The sequence below is a fragment of the Natrix helvetica genome (assembly GCF_964273705.1).
Source record: "Natrix helvetica genome assembly, chromosome: 1".
Lineage (NCBI taxonomy): Eukaryota > Metazoa > Chordata > Lepidosauria > Squamata > Natricidae > Natrix > Natrix helvetica.
Genome location: NC_138548.1, coordinates 121,037,021 through 121,062,101, shown reverse-complemented (window position 1 = coordinate 121,062,101; position 25,081 = coordinate 121,037,021). Strand labels below are relative to the sequence as shown.

At 43.6% G+C, this 25,081-nt stretch overlaps 1 protein-coding gene across 1 annotated transcript in view; it reads right to left on the bottom strand.

Annotated features, from left to right (window-relative positions):
• LOC309390361 (membrane-spanning 4-domains subfamily A member 15-like) overlaps window positions 1–25,081 on the bottom strand; it is a gene marked incomplete at its 5' end in the record, with an annotated part of 45,635 nt that overhangs the window by 11,236 nt on the left and 9,318 nt on the right. Inside the window, 3 exons of the mRNA XM_081949627.1 lie at window positions 10,794–10,907; window positions 14,456–14,560; window positions 16,150–16,206. Coding sequence (XP_081805753.1) covers window positions 10,794–10,907; window positions 14,456–14,560; window positions 16,150–16,206 — 276 coding nt within the window. The remainder of the gene's footprint in view (window positions 1–10,793; window positions 10,908–14,455; window positions 14,561–16,149; window positions 16,207–25,081) is intronic.

The following is a 25,081-nucleotide window of genomic DNA, read 5'->3' as shown; positions in this document are numbered from 1 at the left end:
TCTTCAGCGCGCAGCTCGTCAGTCTCCGGATGTCAGATTCCCACCACCTAGCACCACTTGCTTCCTTGAGAGAGATAGAGGGAGGGAGGGAGGGGGGGAGGAAAACTCAGGGGTCGCAGTAAAAACTGTAGTTCAGTAATAAGGATGTGATGGCCCTCCAGAGGCTACTGCACTACACTCCCATCATTCCTGACTATTACTTGTGCTGTTAAAAAAAATCCAGTGCCATCAGGGAGAAGTCAAGTTGTGAAAGAGTGATTGAAATTCCTCACATTGAAACTAAGTGATGATAGGTCATAACAGAGGTGTGCATTCTCCCTGATGGAAATTTCGGATAAATGCATTCCTCTGCTCTCCTCTTGTTAATTCAGCGAGGTATCCGAGGGCACTGCCAGGATTGAAGGGGATCCTGCAGAAGATGCCCCAGGAGCCAGTCTCATCTCTGTACCCATCAAGCATTCCATGTCCTGGTTTCTCTTCCCCACCCCCATTTGTTCTTCTAGCACACTTTCCTTTGATATAACAGGTAAAAGTCTTTGAACGTACCTGAGAGCTAAACTTTAGTTGTACTTAAAATCTTAATTTCTCCAGAGGGGCTCTGTTGTGGCCCAGCAGCGGCCGGTTGAGCTGTTGGTGGACTCTGACAGTTCAGACCATTGTGGGACTGTTCTGGAGGATGAGGAAGACTCTGGAGGGTGTTTGGAGTCAGAGCAGGAACTAGAGAGGCCTGTTGGCCACCAGGTGGCATCTGAGTCAGGGAGCAGTTGAAGAGGAACAGAGGGAGGTGTGGAGCTGAGAGGAGAAAGGAACAGCTGTGGAGAAGACTTCTTAGAAGGAAGTAAGGACAGTTGGCTAAGGGTGTGGCCCCTCCCAAAGAGTTTATAGGTGGAGCGACGGGAGGGGAATCTTTGCAGGAAACAAGAGTCCATTTTACTATCTGTTGAGAAAGCATTCCGTAAGTCTAATCTTGGTTTCTTGAAGATAACATTCTAGGCTCCTAGCCAAGGGGTGGTTTTATATCTGTAATTAGTCATGGCAGACAGCCAAGCCTGTGTCCGCATATTTATTAGAATCACAGGACAGAACAGGTTCAAAGAGTGGAAAGGAGGGGGGGGGAGAGAAAGATAGAGGGAGGGAAAGAGAGGGGGGAGGGAGAGAGGAACAGAGAAAGAGAGTGAGATGTTGATTATAAGCTCCTTGGGGCTGAGAAAAATTGCTGTAAAACTGAGTTTCCTGAAGAGTACCATTAGACTCATAAACAACTTAAAAATGATCTAGTAAAAAGTAAAGTCAACCAGAGGAGAAACATGCAAACAAAAGCAAATAAAACACCCCCAGGAGCAAAACAAATTAAAGTTTAATTTATGTGTATTGTTTAATGGACTGCTAAATTGGCAAAATGGACTGCTAAACAAGCCACCTAGCAGGAACCCAAAATGGACTGCTCACATGACCACCTAGCCACACCCACCCAGTCACATGATGGCCTAGCCACAACTCTCAGTATAACTGCGTTTCTATTAAGCCTCTGAGCCTATCTCAATAAATATAGTTTTAGTAGGTGCTCTTTATGTTGCTCTCTATGGAGTCTACAGAGTTAAACTCATCAGGCAAGATATTTGAACTTTGTATTTGGCAAATTTCTCTCTTACTCAGAAGATTAAGCCTGCACTATTATACTATGGAGGGACAGACTATCCAAATATTTGGCACCATGATTTATCTGCGATACAAGCCTCATATCGTAGAAATCATGTTTTCCGGAAAATAAGCCCTAATGCTTATTTTGGAGCCCCACAAATATACGACCGGGTCTTATTTTTGGGGAAACACAGTAGGTAATAGGAAAGATGAGCAGGATAATAGTAATACAGCCCTACTAAGTAGTTTGACAGAGTGGTGGGAATTAGTTGTTTAGCAGAGTGATGGCATGGGAGAAAATCCTTGTGTCTAGTTGTTTTGGTGTGCAATGCCCTATGGCGTCACCTTGAGGGCGGAAGTTGAAAGAGTTTATGTCCAGCATATGAGAAGTCTGTAGATATTTTCAGTCCTATTTCTAGTCCATGCAGTATACAGGTCTTTAATGGAAGGCAGGCTTGCAACAATTGTTTTTTCTGCAGTTCTAATTATCCGTAGAAGTCTGTGTCTATCTTGTTTGGTTGCAGTGTCAATCCAGACAGTTATAGAGATGCAAATGACAGACAAATGACAGACTCTGCTTCATTTGTAGAACTGTATCAGCAGCTCCTTGGGCAGTCAATCCAAACAGTTATAGAGATGCAAATGACAGACTCTGCTTCATTTGTAGAACTGTATCAGCAGCTCCTTGGGCAGTCTGAGATTTCTGAGTTGGCCCAGGAAAAACTTTCTTTTTTGCTTTTTTGATGACATTTTTTATGTTACGTGTCCATTTTAAGTCTTGAGATACCAAAGAACCTAGAAAATAGGAGGTTTCTACTGTTGATACTATATTGTCTAGTATTGTAAGAGGTGGCAGAATAGGAGGGCTTCCTCTCCTAAAATCTACTACCATTTCTACAATTTTGAATGTGTTCAGTTCAAGATTGTTCCGGCTGCATCACAAGGCTGGTTGTTTAACTTCCCATCTGTATGCAGATTAATCAAAGAAAGGAAGTGTCATCATTTCAACTGAGCTAGATTATATTCAGGATGCTGCTTATCACCTTAAACCTCAAAAACTGTGCAAATGTCATTTTACACACCTATAAAATCATTGTAGGAGTCAAACGTTTCACCATGTAATTATGGATAAGGAAGCAACAAATCTTCTCTACATCCCAATTGAGTCTCTTGAGGCATATACTATGGATGGGCAACTCTGGCAGCTTTAGGAACTGCAGACTTCAACTCCAAGAATACCTGAATCAGCCCTGCAGGCTCAGGAGTTGAAGTCCACAGGTTGCAAAGGGATCATAGTTGCCCACCCCCTAAATATACCCGCCATAAAAGTATGAATGGCTTTGATTTTGAAATTGCATGTTTACACAACTGTAAACCCTTCAAGGAAACATCCAATGAATGTGTTTCCAGCTTGCCCTGTTGGAGATGGAATGATGGTCAAAAAAAAAAGGCAATTTGCATGGAATGTGTGTTTTTCATCAGTTTAAGTACCCTAACAATATGGAATACTGTAGTTATATGCAAACGTCTTCTGTTTTTGAATCACAGTGATTATGCAACCACTATTCAAAGTTGCAACAGACTTAAAAAAAAAATTACTCATGACCAGTCCTCACACATAGCAGCCTCCCCGTGGTCATGGGATCAAAACTCCAGATGCTTGGCAACCAACATGGATGTATGACATCATGCCAGAATGGGTGATTAATATTTGTGACCTTCCCAAATGGTTTTTAAAAAGTCAATGTGGGAAATCAGATTCACTTAAGAACCACGTGAGTCACTGAACAACCAGAATAATTCACTTAACAATAATGGCAAAAAAGGCCATAAATCAGACACAATTCCCTTAACTGCCCAACTTAGCAATGCATCTTCTGGTCCAAATTGCAGTTGTAAGTCAAGAACTACCTAAAGTGTATTGCCCTCTTGCAAACCACCTGCCATGGCTTGTGCCCAGGTGCCCCTTGATGACTATAATCTGCCCGTTTAACATCTGGTATCCTGTTGACTTCCTGCTATTTATGACTTATGGCGTTTCACCTGCCGGGCTACCCCTACTACCTCTCCCCCTCTCACCCTCGCCATCTGCTATTTTATAACAACTAGCTACTATAAACTATCTGCCCTCTTCCGCCCACAATGGACCGCACCCAGGCCTCCATCTATTTATTTATTATCCATCTACCAACCGAATACCTGACCAACATAAGATCTTCCCACCTAGTTGTGATTGTGGACATTGCTTTCCTCCCATTAGATCCTGGCTTACTGATTTTAACATCAACAGCACCCTGACTTTGTCATAGCTTTTTACCATTACGTACTCGAGGTCGGACTTGCTCCTGCTGCGGGAGTCCCCTCTCTCGCAGGCATGGCCCTTTGCCCCCTCCGGGGCCCACCTTGATGACAGGTTTGTGAACCCAGAGAGGTGGAGGAAGTGCAAACTTAGGGGTTTTTTAATGAAATGTTTTTTATCCTTTTTAGGGGGCTCCAGGGTGGGGGGGCGGATTAATCAGGCCAGGAGAGGGACCAGTGCCAGGCGAACAGGTGAGTCCAGGAGGGAAGTGAGCGTAATAGGGGGGGAGGGAGAATGACACTTTAACAGAGGGTTGCCCTATCACAACGGTCATAGGGAGGGGTGGGTGCGAGGACAGAAGAAGATCTCGTAGTCGGTTGGGAGACCGTGGCTGTTGGACACGCCCGGTCGTCTGTACCAACCCCCGCAGCCTAGGTGGCCAGGAACTACAGAGCCAGGGCCTGAGGCTGATGCTTTGCAATGCAAGGTCCGTGATCAACAAGGCCCCACTCATTAATGAGTTGATCTCAGAGGGGGAGCTGGACCTTGCAGGGATAACGGAGACCTGGTTGGGCCACGAGGGTGGCTTACCCCTCGTGGAGATGTGCCCACCGGGTTTCCGTGCATTCCATCAGCCCCGGGTCCTGGGTAAGGGTGGTGGGGTGGCGGTAGTTATACGGGAAGGTCTGGAGCCAAGAGAGTTCACTGTACCTCAGATATCTGGGTGTGCGTCCCTTGGTGTGAAATGGGGCCCAGGGAGGCAGTGGGGCTTGCTGATTGTATACTTGGCTCCTCGCTATGCATCAGCAGCCCTGCCCTGTCATGGTCAGATCACTCATCTCTCCGGCTCGACTTCCCTGGCGCTACCCCCACCGCGGGGAGGCGGAACCAGACTGTCCAAGCTGGTACCGCCCCAGGCGCCTGATGGAATCAGATAGATTCCAGACGGAGCTTGGGCCACTTCCTGTAGCCCTGACCCGCTCTCGGTCGGAGGACCTAGTGACCGCCTGGAATAGGGCGGCTGCCGGGGCCTTGGACCGGGTTGCGTCTTTGCGGCCTTTCCTACGGCAACGAACCACCCTGGCTCCTTGGTTCACTGAGGACCTGAGGGTGATGAAACACCATAGGAGACACCTAGAGAGCAGGTGGAGGTCCTCGCGCTCCGAATCTGATCGAACACAGGTAAGAGCCTATTCATGGACTTACCTTGTGGCATTAAGAGCGGCCAAACGTAGACATTGTGCCGCTCTTATTGCATCCGCCGATAACCGCCCTGCTGCCCTGTTTCGGGTAACCCGCTCCCTCTTATTACAGAGGCCGCGGGAAGCGCCTTTACAGGGCAGAGCAGAGGAGTTTGGAGAATATCTGCAGGATAAAATCGCTCAGATCCGGAGTGGATGGGCCCACTTCAGTGGACCAGAGGAGTCGTCAACAGCGAGTCTTGAGAGACCATTCTGGGAGGAGTTTGATTCTGTTGCACCCGAGGATTTGGACAGGTTGCGTGGACGGCTGCGACCCACTACATGTTTATTGGACCCTTGCCCCTCCTGGCTGGTACTGGCATCCTGGGAAGTGACACGAGGCTGGCTCCTGGGCCTAGTGAACGCCTCATTGGGTGAGGGGTCCCTACCGGCCGCCTTGAAAGAGGCGGTGGTGAGGCCCTTACTCAAGAGGCCTTCCCTGGACCTGACGCAACTAGCTAATTATCGTCCTGTCTCCAACCTTCCCTTTTTAGTGAAGGTTGTAGAGAATGTGGTGGCACAGCAGTTTCCGCGACACCTGGAAGAAACCGACTATCTAGACCCGCGCCAGTCCGGTTTCCGACCCGGTCACAGCACGGAGACGGCCTTGGTCACGTTGGTTGATGATCTCTGGAGGGCCAGGGATAGGGGTTGTTCCTCTATCCTAGTCCTATTAGATCTGTCAGCGGCTTTTGATACCATCGACCATGGTATCCTATTGCGCCGGTTGGAGGGGATGGGAATTGGGGGCACCGTTTTGCGGTGGTTCGGCTCCTACCTCTCCGACCGGACGCAATGTGTGTTGGCAGGGGGGCAGAGGTCGACCCTGAGATCACTCACTTGTGGGGTGCCGCAGGAGTTGGTCCTCTCGCCCCTTCTGTTCAACACATATGTGAAGCCGCTGGGTGAGATCATCCGTGGTTTTGGGGTTGGATACCATCTGTACGCTGATGACACTCAGCTGTACATTTCCACCACAAACCACCCCAACGAGGCTGTCGAAATGATGTCCCGGTGTTTGGAAGCCGTCCGGGTCTGGATGGGGGACAACAGACTCAACTTAACCCCTCCAAGACTGAGTGGCTGTGGTTACCGGCGCCTCGGTTCAACCAGTTGATTCCATCACTGGCCATAGGGGGCGAACAACTGCCCCCTGTGGAACGGGCACGCAATTTGGGCGTCCTCCTACATGCCCGGCTGTCGATGGATGACCATGTGGCAGCCGTGGCAAGGGGGGCGTTCCACCAGGTTCGCCTGGTGCGCCAATTGCGCCCCCTATTAGACCGGGATGCCTAACGCACAGTCACTCATGCGCTGGTGACGTCTCGTCTGGACTACTGCAACGCTCTCTACATGGGGCTCCCCTTGAGATGTACCCGAAGACTACAGCTAGTTCAGAATGCGGCCGCGCGGGCCATCATGGGGAGTACTAGGTACTCCCACATAACACCTTTCCTGCGCAAGCTGCACTGGCTGCCTGTGGTTTTTCGGGTGCGTTTCAAGGTGTTGATTACCATCTTCAAAGCGCTCCATGGCACAGGGCCTAGTTACCTGCGGGATCGCATTCTACCACATACATCCCTGCGACCAATTCGCTCACACAGGGAGGGACTCCTCCGGGTGCCGTCCACCAAGCAATGCCAACGGGCGGCGCTTAGGAGTAGAGCCTTCTCTGTGATGGGCCCAACCCTCTGGAATGACCTCCCCCCCGATATTAGAACTACTACCGACTTCCCCGACTTCCGACAAAAACTTAAGACTCACCTGTTCCAATTAGCCGGCCTGGCCCACTTATAGTTCTACTCTTACCTCCTGGCGGATATTTTATTTGGGATAGCTTTTAAGGTTAATGTTTTTAACTTTTTAAATTTTTTTTAAAATTTTTTAATCTAATTTAACTAAATTGTATAGGGAACTTTCACTACCTCCTCCAGTCCTATGTTTAATTTATTTATTGCATACTTATAATATGTATATTTACTGTTTAACTTTTTTTTAATATGACTGTACACCGCCCCGAGTCTCTTTTGAGAGAGGGGCAGTCTAGAAATTCAATAGTTAAAGTTAAGTATCAATTACATGTTTTAATTTTAGTAGCTGGTATTTTTTTTGTAGCATCAGAACTCCCACTTAATTTTATATTTGTCATAAAAACAAAAATCATCCAGAGTATAAACAAGAGTAATAAACAGCCTCCTTCATCCACTGTAGGGAGTGTATTTCCTCATAAATATGCCAATGAATTCTTGTTTCTAGGAAAGTGTTATAACTATTAAGTAAAATCAAACAGCTTTTAAATTTGCCACCATTTAATTTGATGTTTAAAGGCTGTAATTGAAAAAGAAACAAGCAAGCTGGAGGATAAAGCAAAGTAATATGAAATGCATTGCTTCTCCTGAAACTTCTGTTGCAACAATTTTCACATTTCCTTCCTGGTGTTCTTCTTTTATTGAGCTTTTGTAATCATGTTATCGTAAGTTGGTGGAGGAGGAGGAGTTGGTGCAGCTGCAGCTTCTCCATCTCCGGTGACTTGGTAAGGTACAGCCATGGTTGGCTGTAACAGAAAAGAAAAATCAACACAAAAAAGTACTCAGGGACACATCTGTTACTCTAGGCAGGAGGAATAGATTCTCCAGTTGTGTATTTTTAACTGAGATGCTGGCAGTCTCACCAAGAGGCTGAAATCCTTGATAGCTCAATGGCCTGATAGAGAATTCTTTAAAATGATAAATTAACAGGCAAATGATGGGCATTTAAGTAACTTTTACTGATCAAATCTGCCAGCCTTATCCACACATTCGCAAAATGTCTGCTCAGGATCTCCCACCTACCAAGAGGTGTGACAGGAATCTCCTGCCACCCCACTGATCCTAGTCAGTGTTCCCTGTATAGAATAGATGCCCTTCTGAAATAAAGATGGTGACAACTGGGATTGTCCTCTGGAAACTGGTACCTGGCTTCTCCTGAGGACCTTTGGAGACTGATTTTATTTTGTGTGTTAGTTTTTATCGCAGTTATATATTGGTTATATTTTTTGTTACTGTATTAATATGGTTCTAAACCTTCCAGATCAGAGGTCACTAACCGGTGGTCCGTGGATCACTGATGATCCACGAGAAAATTTTGGTGGTCTGCAGTGCAGGCAGACTGAAGCAATGGGTGTCGGCAACCTGCATCTCTTTCTTCCCCTTGCTGTGTCTTCTTGTCAGCTGAACCCGCTACTGGCTGGTCCCACCCCTCCCCTTCCCCTCCCACCCATTCCTTGCCTGGCCTGAGAAGGGAAGGGCGGGGGATGGAGATTTGCTCCATATTCCAGAGCAGGAGCGAAGCTTCATTTCTTGCTAGGTGTCATGGGCATTTCTTCCGGACCTTGTTGGTGTTCCATGCACCTCGGTCTCTCGCGGACACACACAACTTCCTCTCAGACCTAAGACACTGGCCCAGACCAGCCGTTTATTTCCGCTGCTGCTGTTGGTGATGACATGCCATGCCCACTGCTCTTGCAGCATAGTTAAATTTAGCGCGCTTCCTCTCCTTCTCCTGGAGCCCATTACGATGCAGCGCATGGCTGCAGCCGGGGCAACTGTCTCCCTGAGTGACCGAGATGCATCCAACACCACTCTGATCAGAATCAGAGAGAGAAAGAGAGATGAGAAAGGGAGAGAGAGACAGACAAAGAGAAGGGGGAGAGAGAGATGAGAGAGAAAAGGAGAGACAAAGAGAGGGGAGAGAGAGGGAGATGAGAGAGAGAGACAAAAAGAGAAAGAGATGAGAGAGAGAGACAAAGAGAGGGGAGAGAGAGGGAGATGAGAGAGAGACAAAAAGAGAGAAAGAGATGAGAGAGAGAGAGAGAGAGAGAGACAAAGAGAGAGGGGGAAGAGAGAAAGAGAGAGACTGACAAAAAGAGAGGAGAGAGAGAGAGAGAGAGAGAAAGAGAAAGAGAAAGAAAGAGGTGGCCAAACTAAGTGCCTGAAGGACACCATCCTGTCACTGGGACTCCAGGCGCTTCAGTGAGTGGCGTGCTGGATTCGTATTAGTGGTCCGTGGGATTTGACTTTATGAATTTAGTGGTCCCTCAGGTCTGAAAGGTTGGTGACCCCTGTTGTAGATTTCAGCTTAATTGAGGACCATATAAATAAAGAAACAAATATTCTCGTGATTTATTCACAAAAGCTATCACATTATTAACTTATTTTAACCATTTAGAGGCCTGAAGAAGATGCATTTCCCTCCAGGGGAGGTTATTTTTTGATTTCTGAAATGGCTTCAAATGACAGTGAAATGACAGAGGTGGGTTGCTCCTGGTTCAGCTCATTTCGGCTAAACTGATAGTGGAATTCAGGCCTAGGTCGCAGAACTGGCGGTGACCCAGGCCTGCCAGGCCCCCGAACCGGTTCACTCGCCACCCCTGGGATGGCTCAATGTTGGTTTTTAGTGACTGCGTGTCCTCAGTTTACTGTAAATTGTTCTGCGCATACGTGTAGAACAATTTACATTGAACAGAACACACGTGCCCGGTAGTGAAACCGGCAACAACCCACCTCACAGGTATCTATAAAGGAGAATATTTGTAGCTCAGGGTTGAAATAAGGGGACTTGATTCCTTCTGAGCTTGGTTGTTGTTTTGCAAATGTTTTACTACCAAATAATAAACCTGCACTGATGATGTTACTTAGTTTGAGTAATGAAACATCAGCACGAAAACAACCAAGCTAGAGAGCACCAAGGACCCAAGACAGGTATCTCTGTATGCTGATTTAGCTGCTTGCAATGTTTTTAGAGTTCTTCTGTTTTATAAGGTCCAATCATATTACCCCTTTCAGTCTTTCTCCGGTCCCATTTTCAGCCTCTCCAATTATTCTAAAGCATTTCTGAAAGGTTGAGAGTAGCTTTGTTACTGGTACAAAAGGAAGCCAATTGTTGCTTCGGTTGAACAAGGGGCAGACATGGCTTTCTAACCCACCAAACTTGCCAATGCAGAATGTTGGTCCGTGGTTGGTAATTCAATTGTTTCCAACTGATTTTTTTCAAAGGTCTTTGTAGTGCTGTGAGAACCCCTTTGTTACTACATCTATATTTGGAGACCTTAGGTAGCACAGCTGTTTTCAGCTGTTTTTCTGAGAATTAAAAATAATGTTACTTTTTTTTAAAATGAAAAAGACCTATTTTTTAAAAAATGTTAAGAGAAAATGTGATCAAGTATCAGATACTTTAAATTAATGTAGTCACACTACTAAAGTAAAAATATTGAGAACTGAGCCCTCTAAAATGGAGACATCAACTTCTGCATAACTGAATTATAAAGAGAACACACAAACTGTGCTCTATTCATGACATTCACTCTCTAACAAAACAGAAACTGGGGAAAAATTCACATCACCTAATTATCCATATGCAGAAGCAAATATTCACAGGGTGTTGGATCACAATTCAAACCTCTCCTAGACATAACTATTGGGTAACTATTAACCTTCAGGTAATAGCAAAGAAACAAGCAAAAAGTCAGGTTAGGAGGATATAGGTAAATATAAAAAAGAAAAACGGACAATCTTCTTTACATTCTTTTAACAATGAGAAATGCTAAAGCTATTATTAGAGTATCAAATATTTACCTGGGAATCAGTATAGCAAGCTGCCTGGCATCCGAAGTGAGCCAGGGAAACAGCGATGCAAAATTCCAGCATGGTGAACAAGAACAGCACACTGGAGAGGCCAACACCGACACTCTGTAGAGTAGGAAGACAAGTGGAAAGAGAGTTGTAATCTGTTGAGAAATTAATGTAATGGTGTGTATTTTATTTTAGTGACTGTGCTACACCATTAAAAAGGACTCCTTGGGAAACCCCTTGGGAAACCCTGGGAGGAACAATTTTATTGGGAAAAGCAGAGACACTGTACAGATAATCCTTGACTTACAACCACAATTGGGACCCGAATTTCAATTATTAAGCAAGGAGGTTGTTAAGTTAGTTGTGCATAATTTTACCTTTTCTGCCCGTGTTGTTAAGCAAATGGCTGCAGTTAAGAGAATCATATGGTTGTTAAGTGAATCCAGCTTCCCCCCCACCCCCGCTGCCTTTGTTGATCAGAGGCTGGCTGGGAAAGTCGCAAAGGGGATGCTGCAATTGTCCTAAATAAATTGCTACTATCCAAGCCCCCTAATTTTTATCAGGTGACTATGGAGACAGTGCAGCAGTCATAAATGCAAGGAGTGGTCATAGCTTTGGGTGCCACTGAAACTTTGAATGGTCACTAAATGAATAATTGTTCATTCAGTTAAAGACTGCCTGTACAGCCTGTGTGATATGAGAAAACTGCATCAGGGAACATTATTAGCATCTCTTATCTTCTGAAGCATTCTGGAGGGAAATTCCAGATATCACTGAGAATCCAATGGGGATCAGCCTTATTTCAGATCAACACATAAAAGTTAAGTTATTGTGCAGTAGCAGGTATTCCACCTGAGCCTTGTTTCTCCTTAATTCACCCAAAAATGCTGTTCATATAGGAGGAAGCAGAGAAGAACAACCCAAGGCTCAGACTCTAAATCATTAGATTTGCCGATGCAGAAATTCTCAACTCTCCTAACTAAACCGGGTAAAGGATATTGTTTATGCTAGACGGTGTAAGTATTGTTAGCAGAAGAAGGTGAGAGTGGAGCCTTTGTAGCAACGTGGAAGTCCCTGGGTCAGACCATGGAATGGACATCCCATCATTGTACTGTGGTATTACCTCCCAGCTGTGAAGGTCATAATATGATGTACATTACTTTATCATTCTTATTCAGGCTATGATGACCCAAACAGAGTAGAATATTTTGGGTGTATGTTCTTCTGAACCCAAAGCAATGAAAGCAAACTAATTCATTTTGCAACCTGCTCATTTTCCTTATTCGGAAAATATGCCATCTCCATTCCTCTCCCCCAGAACCACTGACAATCATTCAGAAAGATTCTGATTTGCACCTGTTGCTTTGGAAGAGCCCTGTTTCAATGTGTGGTATCTCCTGAATCTAACAAACTGGTGAGCGTAATTTATCCTTGAGTCAACACCATAAATAATAAAGGCATCACATACCTTGTCCCTATTGCCAGACCCTTTCCTGCCCATTGTTGCACCTGTTCTGATTTACTCCTGAATGCTATTGGCTGGCTTCTAAAAATCCCACCTGTTACAGACTGGTTTTCTCCTCTGACTTTGCTGCCATCCATTTTCAGCATATCATCAGCCAATAAGGAAAACATCCTTCACTCAGGGTACCACAACAGAAATGTGATATCTGCTGTACCTTCCTTCTACCCTCAGTTTGGGCATCTCTCAAGTTAAATTTAAGGTAAGAGAGATTAAACCATACTACAAATAGATTTATTTTACTTATTTATCAAATGTAGATACTGCCTATCTCACTGTCAAAGTAAATAGATGCAATTTGCTTGCCTTTCATTTCCCAATAGGAAATTTAGAGGGTTTTCTTTTTCCTGCTGCCTGGAGAAAAGTAATGGAAGAGAATGTCTAGGGAGATTCTCGGTCATTCAGGTCATGGTTGTCCCAAAGGTGCTTTTTCAAGAGGCAACTGGACTTTCTTGTTTTCCTGTGGAGACGATTCACTTCTTATCCAAGAAGCTTCTTCAGCTCTGACTGGGTGGTAGGGAATGGAAGGATTTATACTCCTTGTAGACAGTTGGCCATTTCCATCCTTTTAGAGAGTTGTTGAGGTCACCATCTAGTCCCAGAGAAAATCCAGTTGCCACCTGAATAAGCACCTTTGGGATGATGGAGGAGAGAGTAGATGGATAGCAAACTTCAAGTAACAAAGTGCTGAAGGGAGAAGGAGAAAGAGAAATGGTTAAGACATGGGCTGGCTAGTCCAAAGAGGAAAAGTGATAGGACTCCCCACTGCCTTAACATATCCACTCTTGGTTACCTGACTTTTTCTCCAAGATAATGGGTGAAGGGAAATAGATTTTATACACCTTGAGGCTGTTGTTGGATGGGATCAGAATAAGATAAGAGGAAAAAAACTAGTTTTAGACCAGCACAGCTAAGGATGACTTACTCACATCAGGTGTAAATCTTACTCATGGGTTGGGGATATGGTAAAGTTAATCTCATGGGAAAATTGGCATCAACAGAGTATGGTTAAGGGCAGCAACCTGATTTAGAATCAGCCAGTGTTAAGATATATTGTTTCCCCTCCTCAATAAGGATGCAGCTAGATCTATTTTCTTCACCCAACTTCTTTCCAATCATCTCTCAGGCTGGAAAGGAGAAAAGCCCTGGATGTGATACTATTATGATTTAACTCTTAGAAGAAACAAATGACTTTACAAAATACTAAAAATTCAAGCCATTGATCCCAGGTATTGGTGTGGTTCTAAACTATCCATGCTTCAGAGCTTACCTAAATTTCAGTTTTCTAAAACTGGGTGGCAAATGCAAAGAAGGGATGAGGATTTATACTTGAACCGGCAGTTAAAAATGCTGCCATTCATCTGAACTGGTAGTAGAAAATGCTTAATAAAGTTAAAAAAAATGTTCTGACAATCAACTGTGTTGCGTGATGGTAGGAATCCTTTTTAAAACTTTTTTTTTAGCATTTGGAGTCCCAGGAGGCTTCCCTGAGGCCTGCTAGGCCAAAAACAGGGGGTGGGGGTACTGTGAAAGAAAGAAAAAAATAGGGAGGGAGGGGAAAAGGGGAGGGAGGGAGGACCACAAACCTGGCACTAGATGCAGCTTCAGAGGATACCTTGAAAGAGCACAACAAACCAGGGCTGGAAGGGACCTGGAGGTCATCTAGTCCAACCCTCTGCTCCAGCAGGATATTGTTAAAGCGAGTTTCTGTATTTTGATCCCCCCAGCCACATGACTACATAGCCACGCCCACCCAGTCACATGATCCCACCAAGCCACGCCCACAGAACTGGTAGGAAAAAAAAGTTAGATTTCACCACTGAGCTGTATTCTATGCTATATAAAATTCTAAAGCACTCTCTTGTTTTGCGTCAGTACTCAAGCCCCAATTTAAAAAAATGTTTACAGGAGCATAGTCAAATGGTATGTCTAAAACACATTTACCATATTTTTTAAAATATATATATATCCCCCTACCCACACCCCAAAAAAAAGAAAAAGAAAAGAAAGGGAAAAACTGGAGAAGAAAGAAGAAATCTACAAACTTCTACAAACTTTTTGCCTCCATGTCCTTATTTAACACACACATACAAACACACACACACACACACACACACAACGTCAAATGAAATAGAAGACATACCTCAAATATAGGAGTACTGCTGATGATCAAATCGGAAATATAGAGCATGATACCAGCTAATGTCATTATAGCACATGTGATGTTCATTCCTACACTGGATTTCACCTGAAACAGAAATACACCAGAAGGAGAGAAATTATAATTACAGTGTCAGCATGAGTCTTATTAAATGCAAAGCATATAAACAATTATCCCCAACTATGGTAAAAATAGTGACAAAGAAAATCTATGTGGGTGCTTAATGACACATAGCCAGTCAGTGATGGAACCAGACAGCATCCAGTAAGATCATAGGAATCAAAAAGCAGCAACAACACATTTCCCCACAGTGGAAATGCAAACGCCACAATTCATTTGAAGACCTTTCACTGTCAAATTCCTTCTTTCTGTTTCTTGATGTCAATCTCCATTGAAGGCCAGTGATTAACAGTGACAGGAAAAATGGTACAACTTTTTCAGCCCTTAACACTTTGCTTAAAGAAATCCCAGACAATTTATAGTAACACGTGACATTCTCTAAGCATTAAATGTTAATGTTAAATGCTCTTTTAACTATAAAACATTACACAGAGGCTACTAGAGAGATGGGAATGGAGAAACCCTTGGAGCCAATAGTGAGGATTGTGAACATTTAAGAATTGCTCTCTTTTTAATTCTCCCCTGTCAGGAATGTAGTATTTTTCTACCTGGGTGGGGTTTTTTCTTCTCTTGAAACCACACTGTGCCCTTTGCAAAACAAAAACATTTCTGTGTTGCCATAAACACCCTTTAAATCAAGGGGGGGGGAAAGAAAGCAAGCCCTTTGCAGGAGGGCCACCACCAGCTCTCCCTTTGATTCCCAGGAGGATTCCCACACTTGTTCCATACTTTCACTCCTAACATGCTGGGCTTCTTCCTAATGTTGCTTTCATGTAAGAACACTTCTGAAACTGGACCCCCGTCAAGGAGGAGGAGGAGGAGGAATGATGTTAATGAAGATGATGATGATGGAACTTTGCTTCAACGCTAGGGCATGCAAGAAGACACCTCTACTCAGCACTTGCAATAGTAATAGCACTTAGACTTATAAACTGCTTCACAGTGCTTTACAGCCCTCTCTAAGCAGGTTACAGAGTTGGCCTATTGCTCCCAACAATCTGGATCCTCATTTTACCCACCTCGGAAGGATGGAAGGCTGAGTCAACCTTGAGCCTGGTGAGATTCGATCTGCCATATTTCAGGCAGCAGCAGTCAGCAGAACTTGCCTGCAGTACTGCATTCTGACCACTGTGCCACCGCAACTCACAATTACTAGTCGCAACTAAGGAAGCTCTGGTAGAACAAGCACCCATATTATGATCATTGACTCTCTCAGGCTTCTTTCATTTTCTTCACAGGACCTGGAATGTTGCAGGTTGCAACTCAGGAAGGGAATTTGGCAAAAAACCTATCGCAAAATGGGGACCAGGAGAGGCTCAAATTCTGGATGGCTGAACATTGTCTACTGTTGACATAGAACTTTCAGTGGAAGCAAGGCTTGGAAGCAAAAGTTCATCAAAGAAGGAAGATGGGGGGGGCTTTTGAATTTGTTTTTCTTTCCCAAATGTTGATTTAAGACTAAGTAGTATCTGAACAGAATTGACACAATAAAAGACCCTGAGTGCTTACAAAGAAACAGCATAAAAAGAAATTCAAATGCTACACAGGTTTCTCACCAAACCATGATTTGAACTGTTCGCAGCTGCTACACAAAGTGATCCAGAAGAAATAAACTACGGAAAAGGAAAAACAAATGATTGTAGTCATTGAAAAATTGAAAACATTGAAAAAACCATTTATAAAAGCAAACAGGACTTTTATAAGTATCTATTAGCCATTACTGCCATGGGCCATGACTCAACAAAAATGTTCACATACTTACGAATATCCCCCCCCAAAAGGGGTAACCTGCAACTGCAGACATGGGTTGATAAGAAGAAGAAGAAGAAGAAGAAGAAGAAGAAGAAGAAGAAGCAGCAGCAGCGGAGACAGCCCCAAAGCTGATGTGGATCATCCCAATCAATATTTGGACAGCCTGTGGAAGGAAAACACACCAAGTAAGACAACTTTGTTCGCTGAATCTGAGAAAAAACATTCTTATTTGTTAGCATCCCAGGAAAGGCATCACTTTATATCCATCTTTGAAATGTCCCTCAAAGATGTTGGGGATTCTCAGCTTCCAGTGCAGGTGTTAACCCAAGGCCTGGTTTCCTATGGTGAAAAATCCAAATGGGGAGAAAGGAAAGATTGGGACACCGTTGTCACTATGTACCAGACATTTACTCCAGATTATGATCTAGTTTGACCCTCAGTGGGACTGCTTTTGCCAAGAAGAAGATTTGGAAGAATATCAAGATAGATATTCAAGAGAAAAATGACACCTCTCACTACAGACTCCTCTGCAGGAGGAAATTGATCACGGTCATAAGCCCAAAGTGACTTCAACCGACTTGGGCTGCAGGCAATCCATGACCAGTTTCCTCTGGAGAAATGCCCCACGGTCATAAGTCCAAAGTGACTTCAATTGACTTGGGCTGCACCCAATCCATGACCAGTTTCCTCTGGAGAAAAGCCCAACAGTTGCACTTCTCAGAGGAAAGGGAGAAAAAGAGATCTGCCTGAAACCTTGGCTGTGCTCCACTTTCTCAGTTAAAGAGCAAAGCAAAAGAAATTCATATCAGAGTCAGAATGTTTTGCAGAAACATGAATGAAACCACCAGGAAGAACAGAGGTTTCTGGAGTATATTCCAGAACCAGAAAACAGCCAAGTCAAGTTCTAGAACTTCAACATGGGGCTCTACATAGCTCTAAAACCTTAATGGATTCAAACAGGAACATAGAAACGCATGCCTACCCCAACCATTTTGCTCTCAGCCTTGAGGAATCTCTCAAAAGGACTCTTTTGTGGAACTTGCTGAGGAGCATTGGTGGGAATTCCAAGTTGCTGAACTCCATATGGGGGATACGAAGTTGCTCCAGATGCCTGAAGAGGAACACTGGGCAATCCAGGAGCCGTTTGGTTTATGTTTGCTCCATTAGGGGGGATGAAAACTGTGGCTGCACTGGCCATTCTTGCTGGAAGTGATGCCACAGCTAAATCACCTAAAAACAAACAAGTGAGGAAAAGTTAATGTCCTAACACCAAGGAGGCAAATTCTGGCCCTTCTCCTTTATGAGTTAATATTTGCCTGCAGTAAAACTGAAGATTTCCAGAAGGCTTCAGGAAGCAGGATAGTAAAAAAAAAAAAAAAATACAACTTTCTCAGGGATAGAAATCCTTCCTTTCCCCACCTTTCTGCCAGAACCAAAGAAGCTTCTTGCTTGAGAAGTGAAATGTTTTCAAGGAAAAAACCAAGAAAGTCCAGTTGCCTTTTGAAAAGCATCTTTGGGACAACCATGTCCTAGTTGATTCTGAATCTCCATGGACATCAGTTGAGAAAAAGCTAATCAGAACATGGGGAATGTAACGTTTTTCAATGCAAAAGGTCTCTTTCTGATCTTAGCACCACCTCAGATCCCCCAGCTAAATGGCATTTCCATTTGGACAAGGTTTTATTGTACCTGCCTCCTGTCCTGTTATGGGAGATGGATCTAAAGGCATCAGACATGATCATACTGATTGCCATTTTCCAGGAAGGTCATACTGATTTGGACATACGTTACAGTGAAGGACACAAGAGCAGGATCTGTATCCCAACCCAACTTTGCTTCACGGATGAGATGAGGTTTCTTATCAGAACTCAACTGGACCCTCAGTCTGGATTTCCTAACAAAACTCCAGACAACCCCAGAAAAAAGTGAAGTGACAAAGTAAAGTCCCAACTGCCATGGACATCTAATAGCCCTCCGGATTTTTAAAACTCTGACCCAATGAATGAATTTGTACAGATCTTAAGAAGAAGCTTCTTCCTTCTTGAGCTGTATTAATTGGAAGTCAAAGTTAAGCGAAAACCGACCCATCCACCCTCCTCTTTGAACGATAAACTTCAAATATTGAATCTCGGTAAATTTATATGGCGCCTTTGCGCGTATTGGACACTTCCATCAAGGCAAGATTAATTGCAAACTCTTCCCTGTCCGCTAATTCTGCCCTGAAATACTCCCGCCTACAAGACCTGCGGGGGCTGCGTGGCTGAGAAGGTGGATGGCTGCGGGCGAGAAGCGGCAGGCACGTGATGATCCACGTATTAATTCCATGCTATTTTGTAAACAAGTAATCAGAATATACTCACGACCACCGCTCAAGACGAGACACACCTAAGCCTCAGGGGAAACGAAAGTACCTAAAAGGAACAGGTGGAGGGCGGGGCTCGTTCACCTACTAAAAGGAGGGGTTTACTCACCTTAATCGTGAACTCCAGAAAAAAACATCTTTCTTGCCCCTTTAACTGTTGCAACAAATAAGAGTTTGGGGCCAGGAACCTTCTGCTTGTTCATCTCTTTTGCTTCTCTCTTTCTCCCAAAGTAACCAAGTCCCGCGCTTGGTGGGACTCGTTTTCAACCCCTCGGAGATTTCCAGAACCTTTGCAGGAATCGCCAGAAATAAAAACAAAAGGACGCGCATTGCGTTCACAGCCTCCCCGTCTGTCATACACAGACACAAACCCTAGAAAAACTTCCAAGGACCTCATAGGCTTCCTAGTATAGGTATAAATTTTTCTTTATAAGATGATTTATAACATAATTCGTTTTCATTGGTGAGATAAACTTCTGCTATCTTGGAGTTTCCGATTCCTTCACTATGTGTGTTACACGGGAGCGCCCTCTAGAGTCCTGATCCTTCTATTGCTGTTTTGTATTGACTGTTCTGCGAACGTCTTTGGGGCTGTGGAGAGAAGATCGCTTCAAGGCTGTAATAGTAATTTTGGATGGGGAGACTGCTTCCCCTTCCTGATGAGCCACGCTATTCCCAGATTTCATCTTTTTAAAAAGCTGCTTGCCTTTAACTCTTCTAGATGCCAATTTCCCTATATTATGAGATTGGCTTTCATGTCCTTAGTTCAATTCATTTCAAGGGGAAATTAGACAGGTGTTTCAATCAATGGGATGATAACCAGCTGTGAGTGTGGCAGGTCCAGTTACCTGACACATTATCATTCTGAATTACAGAAGAGGCAAGAGAAAACCCAAAATATTTTGAATGAAATACAAATATGAGTTAAAGAATTTCCTAGGGAACATAAATCTGTCAAGAAATTAAGATTTTATAGTAACAGTTCTTCAAGTTAGCCATAAGTGAACTGGGAATAAAATTGAATTATGCAAAACACAGACATTTTCAATTTATGAATAAACCAGGGAAATGGTTCTCTTATAAGCTTTCTTTTATAAGAAAAAGAAAATTTGGGAGGGAAAAACAAGAGGGAGATAATGTATTGATGGACAATGCTGCTTACATTATTTAATATATCAATATTTAATGTATATAAAGGACATGTTATTCTACTGGAGAAAACAACTGAGTATCAGAAGTACTAATGCAGAGTAAAGGAAATAAAGAAAAGGAGAAAGGCAGAAGTGCAGAAAAAAAGACCAAAATAGAAAACAAAACCTTTCTACACCCTTAGCATCAAATAGCCAATAGTAGCCAGTTTCATACAGACACATTTCATTAGCATTACTCATTCAGATTCATTGTACATGTACAGCAAATAACTGTATCACAAACCTATAGTGTTGATTTTAATGGTATACAAACTTCTACCAATCTCTTTGGGGTCAGAGTGATTAAGTAACTGCTACTATTCTGCCAATGATACATTTTATTAATAATGTCTACTTTACTTTTGCTGTTTTTCTTTTCTGTAGCATCAGACGTCCTACTCAATTTAATATTTGCCATAAAAATTAAATGCCATCCAGAATATAAACAAAGCTGCTTGCATCAACCATTGCAGAGATTCTTCCTCAAGACAGATGTGGATGAACTGCAGTGCAAATTCTTGCTTCTTGGTAAGCATTATAACTTATCAGGTAAGAAGCATCACTTTTAAAATTTGCCCCCATTTAACTTGGTACTTAAAGGCTTTTAATTGAAAAATAAACAAACTGGAGGGCAAAAGTAAAACAACATGAAATTCATTGCTTCTCTTGAGACATCTGGTGTGACACTTGTCACAATTTTTTCCTGCTGTTGGGTGCGAGTTTTTCCCCCTGACTATGGCTCAGTAACCATATTATCATAGGCTGGTGGAAAACACTGATTGGGTTCACATGCGACTGTTGCATCTCTGTTGACTTGGTAAGGCATAAAAAACAAGGTTTGCTTATAGGACTAGCACTGTATAAGTAGTATATATGTTATTTGTCTTTCACTTTGGTTTCTTTGTTTTTTTAAGCAAAGTTTTTTATTGGTTTTTTTAATGTTTTACATAGGGAAAAGGTAAGGGAAAGGTTACAAATTTTGGCAGCTGCGAAATGCGGTAGGTGCACCCCCCCCTCCAAACTCATAATATACATTTGCATAAAATTCAAATATTACATAATAGCATATAGTCAGTGTGGTAAATTCAATTGGTAATTTCGGTCAGTTTATATCACGTGGATTTTCTTGCTTATTTGTGTGATCTGAGCTTTCTTCATGTCGCCCCATCTCCCCCAGCTGGCAGTGCTCCAGCCCCTCCCGTGTCTTGTACCTCTACTGAAGTGTCTTCTGGTTTTTCTAAAAGTAGTTTATTTTTTTCCATAAAGGCCTGCGCCTCTATGGGTGTATTAATTCTAACTCTTGTCTCCTTCCAGAATATTAGCATACCTTCAGGCAGTAACCATCGAAACCACACCCCCTTCTGGTATAGTTTATTCGCCAATTGCGAATAAGATTTCCTTTTCTCCCTCACTTTCTTGGGGATCTGTTTCAGAATGGTTATCTCCTTATCTTTATATGTCAGGGCTTGCCCCTTTGTGAATTCAGGATTTCATCTCTTGTGTTTTTCCTAAGAAATTTAATGTGTACCTCCCTGGGGACATTGTGTGTTCTAGCATACGCTGAATTCACTCTATAGGCCAGGTCTATTTCCCACCCCATCTGTTGTTTTTCCTTCTGAATATACTCAGCCAAAATGGTTGTCATAATGTCCCTTATGTTTTCATCATCTGTCTCCATCACGTTCTGGAATCTAAGATAAAAAGACATTCTCTCAAACTCTATTTTCATTTGTTGGGTGTCAAGTTCTTTGTTTCCCCTTTGCACACCCTCTATTCCTCCCTTCATCTCAGCTGCCCCATCTTCCAAAAGATCCAGTCTCTGTGAGTTCTTATTAATTTTATCCTGGTTCTCTTTAATTTCTTCTTTCATGTCCTTCAATTGTCTCTTTATTTCCTCTTGTCCCTGTAGAAGTTGTTGTAACATTTGATGAAGCTCCAGGTCCATAGATTTAGGTTGCTTGAAGGCTGTTAATGTTGATTGTGTGCTTGGACTGGAGGTTGCAGATGTTGGGGCTGAGGCAGCAAAGCCTGACTTTCCAGGAGGTGGTCTTTTAGATGCCATTGTTTATAAAGTAAAGAGTCCAGTCAGTATAAAGAAGAATCAGTCAGAGAGATAGAACAGTCAAGAGAGTCCAGGAGGCAGAGAGTCCAGGCACAGGGGAGTTTTCTAATCACCCTGGCAAAAGAGCAGTCATTTTTCACTCCAGGGGGTTCAAAAGCAAACAATCCACAAGAGAATTATCCAGGTAGCACGGAGACAAAGACTGGAAGCCTGAAGTTAAAGGGTGGAGTCAAGTCTCACATCTCATGAAGACAACGGAAGTGTGCCATCTTGCCCTGCCAGCTTCGAGTATTGAGGCAACAAATAAAGTTTTCAAAGTTCAAAGTTCCGAGGGCTTCCAGATCTCATTGTCTTAAACATTAAAAGTTTAAATCTGAAAATCCATTTAGTAGGGGTGTGACATCTTTAGTTTGGCTCTCCCCCTCCTCCTTCCCTTGGGGCTGCAAGCTCACTTGTTTCCAGCCGCTTGTCCAAGGGGGGGGGGAAATCCCCCTCCCCTCCAGCCGCACCTCTCCAAATCAAGCCAAAAGTTCAAGTTTGCACAGCTGACAGATTTTATAGTTGGTAATAGGAATGAAGGGAGTCTACACCTCACCGCTCTGCCGCCGCATCCTTCAGCTTTCTTTTTTCACTCCGAACAGCCTGTCAGCGAAGACGCGCCCACGCGCCCTCCGATCTGCTCCCCGGTGCCTTGAGCGCGCAGGGGACCTCCCGCCAGCCGCCACCAATGCAGGGATCCCCCGCAATGCCGCTCCTCTGGCAGGACACCTCTACGGGGCGTCCTGTGCCCCCCAAGAAGTGGGGAAGCCCACCGGGGAGCCGGAGCGAGCAAACAAGTTGCCCGTCGCCGTCAGCCGCCGGAACCGGAAGTCGTCTTTCACTTTGGTTTCTATGGCAGATGAAATGCCAGGATGGTCACAATCTGTTTGATATACTTATATGTAAATTATATATAAGGCTGTTGTTTTTGGCTTAAAGTGCAATCGAAGCTGCTGTCTCTGTAAACCCTGGTGGGAGGGGATGGAGTGCTGGCTTTGTTTCAGTAAGTGGAATGATTGGTTGTGTGGTTGTATCATGATTGGTAGATTGGTGCTGATTGGTGCTTGTTGCGTGTGCATTGTTGTTTTGTATTGTAATGGCCTGGGTGGTGGGTGGGGTTCGTTTGTTGACTAGGGGTGGTTTCCAGATGTTTGGTAGGTGGGATGTATCATCATGTTTATTCATGTTGTGGGGGTGTTTCTCTATTTCGACGGCTTCCATAATTAAAGTTGAAGTGTTCTGTTTTGGAGATTAACCTGGTTCCTTCAAAATTGATTTCATGTCCTGTAGCTTTAAGGTGCTGGAAAAGGGAGGAAGTTTTTTCTTTTTTTCTTACTGCGTTCTTGTGTTCTGTGATGCGTGCATTTATTTTCCTGTTTGTTTGTCCTATATATGTTGCCGGGCAGATTTTGCATGGTATTTTGTAGACTCCTTGGTTTTCTAGCTGGATTTTGTCTTTGGGGTTTTTTAAGATGTTGGCTATTTTTTGGTCAGTGGTGAAGGTTGTCTTGATATTGTGCTTGTGGAGAATTTTGTTGATTTTATCTGTGGTGCCTTTGATGTAAGGGAGGAGGGCGATGCCGTTGTCCTGTTCTGTGTCTTGGTTTTTTGGGGGAGTCTCCCTTTGGATTAGGTTGGTAATTGTTTTTCTTTGGAATCCGTTGGAGATTAATACATAAATGCATGCATCACAGAACACAAGAACGCAGTAAGAAAAAAAGAAAAAAACTTCCTCCCTTTTCCAGCACCTTAAAGCTACAGGACATGAAATCAATTTTGAAGGAACCAGGTTAATCTCCAAAACAGAACACTTCAACAAGAGAATAATTATGGAAGCCATCGAAATAGAGAAACGCGTAGAGAACTATAAATAAATTTACAATGAGTCTTAAGAAAAAACAGGAAAGGATCTTTAGTACTGAGTTTTGTTTAAGATGGAGCCATTGCCTAGTTCTCATTAATGAGTTTTTGAAAAGTGGTTAGGATCAAGGGTTCACCATCATTTAAAACCCAGTATCGATTTTGATTCATTGCCCAACACCTAATTCTTTTTCCAAAGTCCAATGTAGCTTTTCCACTATTAGCTAAATGCTATAAACAATAATGGGACCAGGTGAATAAGTAAGCGTTATGAGGGAGCAGGGATTTGAACCTTGGAGTGAGAGGCAATGTGAACCATCCCTATGATCAATAAGAGAGGGCCGGTTCTCTCATGCTCAGGAACTCTGCAATGCATTTCAGCTCTGGTACGCAGCTTTTCCCTTCTCATTAAATAACCATCTTTTGTATCTCAGTCCTGAAGAAATAGGGGATTTTTGTAGCCTGTGAATATAAAGAAGGACTATGTCTAATAGCCACATATTTTCACTTACCAGACCACTTTGCAGCCTATTCTATTCTAGAGAATCTTATCCTTGGGAAGTCTCAACCTATTTGCAAAATCTATGCACCCAGACTTTGTTGCCTTTCTGGCCTTTTCAGCTTTATTTTGAAATGGATTCACAAGAACAAGACGCAAAAGCTCTATTATAGTTTCTCCTTCCTTCCTTCCTTCCTTCCTTCCTTCCTTCCTTCCTTCCTTCCTTCCTTCTTTCTTTCTTTCTTTCTTTCTTTCTTTCCTTCTTTCCTTTGTCTTAAATGCACCATCCACTCTCAACAAGTTGGGCAGGGAACCCAAATACTCAAGGAACTATGCCAAGGAGAAAAGAGGGAGGAGAGAATACTCCAAAACAATCCAATGGAGGTAAGCATAATCAATCCTTAGGGAACACTGGAATCAGTGGTGGGATTCAATTTTTTTTACTACCCGTTCTGTGGGGGTGGCTTTGTGGGCGTGGCAGGGGAAGGATACTGCAAAATCCCCATTCCCTCCCCACCCCACTAACCTGCTTTCCAGCTCTGTTCTCCAGTTCAGGGCAACAAAAGAAGATCAGCTGGGTGGCAGCGGAGACGAGGCCAGCTTATTTGCCGGTTCTCCGAACTACTCAAAATTTCCGCTACCGGTTCTCCAGAACCTGTCAGAACTGGCTGAATACCTCCTCTGGCTGGAATGAAGCAAAGGGGGGGAAATCCTGGAGCTGGTT